This window comes from Grus americana, chromosome 10 (genome assembly GCF_028858705.1).
Source record: "Grus americana isolate bGruAme1 chromosome 10, bGruAme1.mat, whole genome shotgun sequence".
Taxonomy (NCBI): Eukaryota; Metazoa; Chordata; class Aves; order Gruiformes; family Gruidae; genus Grus; species Grus americana.
Window position 1 is genome coordinate 21,126,153 of NC_072861.1, and position 7,048 is coordinate 21,133,200.

Consider the following 7,048-nt stretch of genomic DNA (forward strand, 5'->3'; position numbering starts at 1 on the left):
TGGCCGGAGGAGCAGGGTGTCCTCGCTTTCCCTGCCTGCCTTGCATCGCACCTTGTATTTTTTAAGCCCTCGTGAGCTCTTTGGCCCTCCCAGGGTTTCGTGCCGCACATCGAAGCTGTCACTGCGTCACGCTGAAAGAAATGCAAAAAGAACGAGGTGGGAACTGATGAGAGCGCAGAGGAAAGAGTATATTCATTAAAATGGCAAAATGACCCAAGTTTCTCCTTATTAATTCCCTCCGTACAGCATTTCCAGTCCAGGCACGTACCTGTGTTCATCCGTGATGCTCCCACGGACCTGTGCGATCCAGGAACATCGCTGGGGCGTGTGTGTCTGTGTGTCTGTGTGTACTGCGAGTCTCCTGGTTGTCTGAGCAACGGGACGTTCATCACTAACTCCAGGGATAATTAACTCTTTTTCCTGTATTTATAGAAAACCGATGCAGGGAGTGTTGGCACTTATCCCTGACGGGGCCACATTTGGCCACGACATCTTGAATCGTGGCCATTTCTCGCAATACGGCGGCTTTGTCATCATCCCCGCTGCCTGCTCATTAAGCCCGAAAGAGAGCAGCTCGTTAAGCCCGCAAGGGCAGGGGTGCCGGCCCCTACCCAGGGGTGAAACCCCAGCAGCTGCCTGAGCCAGGCTGCCCGGGGGTGCCCACCTCTGCGCGCCCCGCTCCTGCTTCGCCGGTGCAGGGGATGTTTGCATGAGCGTTGCCATCTCCAGATGCCTGCATCCGCCTGCGCTAAAAACAGCGTAGCTCCCGGCTCGGCCGCCGGCAAGAGGAAATTTTGCTGTTTCGAGAGGTTTGTTGCAGGGATGTGATGCAAAGACGCGCTGGAGCATCCTGACTTGGCACCACGGCCGTGGGAGACGCAGAGGGAGAGACAAGGAGCAGCTTCTCTTGGTGCCAGGTACGTTCCCATCAGCTGGGACAAATCCAGACCTGGGCATGGCTTTCCCCTTGTTTCTCCCAGACAGCCAGCAAGCGGCTCAGTACTTTTTAACTGCTTTTTCCTTTCGCTGCTTGCTTGTTGGGTTGGTCCGTGGGGAGTGTGCGGGGGGGTAAAGGCGGCAAGAGGGCTCGCTCTCAGGGTCACGGGATGCGGGCGGTGGGGCTGGAGGAGGGCGGTTTGCTGCAAGGTGTCGGCACCTCCACCCCGCAGAGCTGGGGAGACAGCTTAGATCTCTGCGGCTTGTTTTATTTGTGCGAAGGTGGGGGATGAATTATTTCGGTATCAGCAAACCAGAGGGTGCTCGAAAGAGTAAGAGACCTGCCCGCGGCTGGGACTGTTAACAGCTCGCGTCCCTGAAAGCTGGAAGTATTTGCCCTTGAACTGTGAGTTGTCCCCAGGCTGGTTGTGCTCGGGGGAAAAGGGCGATTAAATCAAGCCCTGGGGGAGCACCACGCCGCTCATCACCCCCAGCACCCCCCGTGTGGGTCTGTTTCTACCTTCACCTCCTCCTGCTTCCCCTCCCGAAGACAAAGGGACGGAGGTGTCGAGCTGGTGCTGCCCAGGTCCTGGGAAGGTCCGGGCTCCTAAATGCCACCGTGATCCTCTCCCAAGAGCCGGTCAGTCCCCAGACAGCACGGGATGCCCCTTCTCCCCTCCGGGCCACCCCCAGGCACTCCCACCCGCTGCCCTGGGTCCGGCGCTGGAGATGGAGGTGGACCATGAAGGTTTAACACACACGTGGAAATCGCTTTTTAAAAAACTGAGCCCTGCTCACAAAGCCCCTTTGGAAGGACGAGTCCTTGAACCCAGCACAGCTGCCCCGGCACAGGCGCAGCCAGCTCCGGCGTGACCCGTTCCCGTCTGGGTGCTGGCGGGCAGCGGCTCGTCCCGTGGTCCTGGCCACCGCTCCCGCTTCCCAGCTGCTCGACTGCCTTGCAAAGAGCTAAAAATATATGTCTGTGCGAGCAATTGCTATAGCTACGGCAGGGGGTGAGCCAAAGAGGGCACCCGGGCAGCGTCACTGCGGCCAGGGGATGCGGCAGCTCGGCAAAACCGGCAACATGGAGGGGACAGGCAGGGACAGGCAGGACTGGCAGGTCGCTGCTGGTGCCTTCGGTGCAGATCCCATCTTCTCCCCGTTTCTCGTCACACTGAAGCTGCAGCACACCACACAGCCCCTCAGCGGGGGTTCACTTTGCCACTTGCTTTTCAGCGGGGGATGAGTGACGAGCAGCTCCCCGCAGCTCCCCGCTGCCCCACCACGGAGGGGGACACCAACGTCTCAGCATCCGGCTGCCCCGAGCGCTGGGTTGAGCCCCGGTTCACGCAAGCGGCGCGGGTCCGCGTGATCGTCACGGCCATCTTCTTCTTGCTGGCGGCGGGCAGCAACGCGGCGGTGCTCGGCAGCCTGCTGAGGAAGAGGAGGAAATCCCACGTGCGGCCGCTGATCCTCAGCCTGGTGCTGGCCGACCTGCTGGTGACGGTGGCGGTGATGCCCCTGGACGCAGCGTGGAACGTGACAGTGCAGTGGTACGGAGGGGACGTGTCCTGCAAGCTCCTCAACTTCCTCAAGCTCTTCGCCATGTACGCGGCCGCCCTGGTGCTGGTGGTCATCAGCCTGGACCGGCACGCAGCCGTCCTCCATCCCTTCTCCCGCGCTCGCCGCCGCAATGGACTGCTGCTCCGTGCTGCCTGGGCCGGCAGCGTGCTCCTGGCTTCACCCCAGGTAGGGCTGGGTGCCCTTCCCGTCTGGTTTGCCCAGGCTTGGGTGGTTTTGGAGAAGGGCATCCCCATCCCGGCAGCCCCAAAAAGTCCATCCCAATCCATGGGCTCCACCACCACCGGCTTGGCTTTGCTGCACGAAGTAGCGTGGTTGCTGCGGTGGGTGCTCAGCACCAATTTGCACCTTCCTTATAGCACCCATTCATTGTGACACCATCAGGGTGTTATGCTAAGGGCTGGGAAAAAATTGTGTCCGCTATTTTTTTATTCCTCAGGCACCTGGTTATCTTCTCCTAAAAATGCATCACTGCACCACTGCAAAACATGTTGGAGCAGACGAAGACAAACCTGAGCAGTTCCTGAGCAAAATAACATTTGGCATGGCCAGAAAATGGGATGTCACAGCCGTCAGACCCCATCCATCCCGGCCATAGCCATGAGTTGGGTGCCCAGAGCGCCTCTCCCAGTCCAACTGCGGCAGGGACGTGCTCTCCGGGCACAGCCAGGAGCATCTGCAGGACGTGGTGCCCTGTTCCAAAGCCCCTCTGAGTTATTATTTGCTTCACCATTTCAGCTTTTCCTCTTTCACCTGCACACGGCCCCGGGAGGGAACTTCACCCAGTGCGTTACTCATGGGAGCTTCCGAGCGCACTGGGAGGAAACCGTCTACAACATGTTCACCTTCACCACCCTCTACATCACCCCCCTGAGCGTCATGATCGTTTGCTACATCCGAATCATTTGGGAGATCAGTAAGCAGTTGAAGATCAACAAAGGTAAGCAGGTCCCAGCCCTTTAGTGTCCACCATGACTCTATGACTGAACCTGCTCCAGCCTGGAGCATCGCTGGGTCTGTCCCAACACCCTTTGAAGGGTAACCCAACTAAGGGATTTTACACAAACTCCTTGACCTCTCTCCTTGCTGTCTTCTGCTTCCTGTGGGCCATGGACCAGACCATGAGATGGTCTCCCCTCTCTGGCAGAACCACAGTCATAAATGGTTATGTTCTGGTTTTCTCCCATCTCCAGCTATCTTTTTGACTCTCCCTGGCAGGTTTGATAGGAAATCAAAATGACCACATCTCCAAGGCACGCATGAAGACTCTCAAGATGACCATAGTGATTGTTGCCACCTTCATCATCTGCTGGACCCCATACTACCTCCTGGGCTTGTGGTACTGGTTCCAGCCAGCCATGATCCAGAAGATGCCGGAGTATGTCAACCACAGCTTCTTTCTCTTTGGCTTGCTGCACACCTGCACTGACCCTGTCATTTATGGACTGTATACCCCCTCCTTTCGGGAGGATGTGCAGTTGTGTCTCAGGGGCATTGAAACAGCCATTACCAGGCATGAGAGACACAAACCTGTCTCAGTCTTGGAGAACAACATCAAGGATGGTGCTGTAAATGGTGGGGTGGCATCAGGGGGCTCAAATGGGACAACTGTCAACACGGTCTGCTGAAGAGACATACCCACAAGGAGATGGGAGCCACAGCTCTGGGGGCTGCTTTGTCCCATAGGATCGTTCTGGAGACTGTCATAAGGAGGTTTGCCGCACAGCTTTGGTGGGTGAGGGTCTCTGGCCAGGAACTGGGATTGTGTCTCCTGCCTGTACTCAGGGTAAAAAAAACATTTGGAGGTATTTTTGGTCATTCTTCCATATCCTGGCAGCCCCGTGACAACTAGAAAACCATCCTTTTCGTACCCTACACGTGCTCTAGCCTTGATTCTGGGATCAAGCATCTGCCACACTTCCAGCATCAACCCCTGGGAGGAGACACGCTGGCTCCTCCATGGTCCAGGGCCACATCTCCCAGGGTGGCCAATCTATAAGCGTCCTTTGCACCTACACCGAAGTGCGGAGCTGCACAGATGCACAGCGCTATGTGGTGTCACCCTGAGAGGCTGCAAAGGTGCGATCACAGGTTTTACTCCATTTTCTCCATCCGCCGTAGGAAAGGCTCTCTGGAAATCTTGGCTCTGCTGGCTCAGAGCCTACCTGGCTCTCCCACGGTTGCATGTGAAGCCCTGGGAAGGATGTACATGTCTGGGGAGTGGGCATCAGTCCCCCATGTCTGCCTCTGTGGTGGGAAGGGAGAAGGTGATGTGGGGATGGAGGGGCTTGGGCAAGAGGGGTATGAAGAGACACGATGGGATGGGACAGGGTTTCTTCTCCCTTTTGGACTCAGTCAGAAGGGAAAACAGTCCCTGCTGCTTTGTTCTGGCAGGCAGGGGGTGGTAGGAACGCATCCTTACATAGCAGCTCTCTGGGACAGAGGGTTGACCAGGAGAGAGAGAATTTGGGGTAACCAGAAGGTGACATAGCCCAACCCCTCTCCAGGGCATGAGCTGGCAGGTCTCAGGCCACAGGCCAGGGTGTCCCCAGCACCTGGCACAGACTGATGGGAGCAAACCCCACATTTTCTCCTCTCTCTTTTCCCCTCTCTCATTTATACATGTTTTCTTTACTTTAATGGCTTGACCCAACACCAGCACCTCATCTCTGCCCCGAGCAGGGTGGGTGCAGCCACCCCACAGGTGATGCCTGGGGTGTCCCGATGAGGAAGGTGATGGGAACCACCTGTGGGTGGAGGGGCCCATCAGCACCCATGGGTGCCAGGTGGGTGCTGATGGTCCTTGGCTGCACTGTGAGGGCAAGGGAGGCTGCTGGAGGGGATCAACTGAGCTGTGGTGAGTAAAATGGATTTTCTGCTTTTCACCACCATGCCAGATGTTGCTTGTGAAGGTGGAGGCCTCTCCTCTGGGTGAGGATTGAAGAGGTGGCTTTATTCAACTGCGTTGTTCCCTTCCATGTAATTAGAAATAGTAGATTATTTCTTTGTTCATTCTCTGTTGATTGTTATTAAACACATTTTTTGCTTTTGTAGAGAAATTTAGTCTTGAGCCAGGTGAGGGTTCTTCTGTTTTTGTGAAATCTTTGGGCAGCTCAGGAGCTCTGGACTTGGCAGGAGGCAGCTCCCCAGGCATTTCTGTGGTGACTGCAGTTCTGAATGAGCATCTGGACTTTATCAGGATGAAAGAGCTTTGTTTTAAAAACAATTCTTGACTTGCCGTGGTTGCGTGCATAGAGAAGCTGGGAGATGTCCGTCCCCCCCCCAAGAAAGCAAATCTCCTTTGGGCATGGAGGGGGCTTTCTCAACCCTGTCTTCAAGAGGAGAGAAAGGATCCGGACTGCCCTCCCCGTGCCCCAGCTAATAAATTATTAAAATTGCAGAGGTGGCAAGCGATGTTTGCAAGTTGACTGAGGCTGGGCAGTGAGGGTACGGTGCTCAGGGTGATGCCAACCTGTGGACGGGTGTCGAACACTCGCCTTTCCCCACGTGAAGTATCATTTATGCTAAACATGCTGCCCAAGGAGGAAAAAAAAAAAAATCAATTAGAGCTGCAGGAGCCCAGACTGGCTGGTGGGGATTAGTGTGAGCCCTTTAGGCAGCGTCCAAACTCCAATGAGATGCGTAATTGCCGTTTGGCTTTCCTGGGCTCGTTCTGCTTGAGGTTAATTACGCAACGCTAACGGGAGCGGGGCTCGCTGCTGCCAGGCTGGCTCGGCTCAACCAGTGCAAAAAAGAGTTTCTCGTAAGGTGATGGGAATGACTTGTGGAGGGGAAGCTAATTTATTCATCAGACACTCATTTGGTGTCTCTGTTTATATTACTGATGATCGCTAATGGCAGGCAGACCTTGAAGGTGTGTTGGTTTTCTGGCAAGCCAAGTCTCAAATAAGTAGGAAAGCGTCTTTCATCTCCTGAAAACATTCTTCATCTGCTTTCTGTTGAGTGGGAGAGAACAGGCCCAGCGTTGCTCACACGCTTAAGGCCACTTGTCCCCTTTTGTACAGCAGCAGGAGAGCTTGAAGACCTTCTCTGAGGAGCAAGAAGCACTTTTTCCCTTGTGGGAGAGACCCACCACTGTTACACCCCATGGGTACGATGAGAGGGCAGAAGAGGTTTGGCTTTAGGTAAGGAGTAGGAAAAATTGGGATGCTGGCAAGGATATGTACCCTGGTCCTTGGGGGAAGCACGGCACATCCCTCGGGATGCTTGCAGGCACTCCAGCGCTGCTCCTCCCGCCTGCCCCTGGATACCTTCCCTCCCGTTGCTGGTGCTCAAGGCTGACATTTTGGGAAGCCCAGAGTGTGGGCAAGGTGCCCAAAGTGACAGATTTCATGATAGAAGGAAAATGTCACGAGAAGAGGATGCTGCCAAGCCCAACGTACGCAGGAAGGGGGAGCGGGCAGGTGGGCAGCACCTCCCGGGGAGCTGGGGCAGGTGTTCTCCAGGTCACCGGGGATCATCCAGAGATGGACCAAAGCTCAGGCCTGGTTTGAACGTCCCTGCATTTCTG

The 7,048-nt window shown here is 55.8% G+C and overlaps 1 protein-coding gene across 1 annotated transcript; it reads left to right on the forward strand.

The window, feature by feature from the left end:
- The first annotated feature begins 328 nt into the window (after nt 1-328).
- LOC129210645 (gonadotropin-releasing hormone II receptor-like) lies at nt 329-5,568 on the forward strand. The gene is made up of 4 exons (XM_054836626.1): nt 329-917; nt 2,173-2,685; nt 3,256-3,457; nt 3,736-5,568. Exons 2-4 carry the CDS (start codon nt 2,179-2,181, stop codon nt 4,143-4,145), a joined length of 1,119 nt encoding a protein of 372 aa, XP_054692601.1. The 5' UTR covers nt 329-917; nt 2,173-2,178; the 3' UTR covers nt 4,146-5,568.
- Nucleotides 5,569-7,048: the final 1,480 nt, after the last annotated feature.

Coding starts and splice junctions, on each gene's coding strand:
- LOC129210645 (XM_054836626.1), top strand. CDS start 2,179: ATGAGTGACGAGCAGCTCCCCGCAGCTCCCCGCTGCCCCACCACGGAG. Junction 2,686..3,255: donor TGCTCCTGGCTTCACCCCAG/GTAGGGCTGGGT, acceptor TCACCATTTCAG/CTTTTCCTCTTTCACCTGCA. Junction 3,458..3,735: donor GCAGTTGAAGATCAACAAAG/GTAAGCAGGTCC, acceptor TCTCCCTGGCAG/GTTTGATAGGAAATCAAAAT.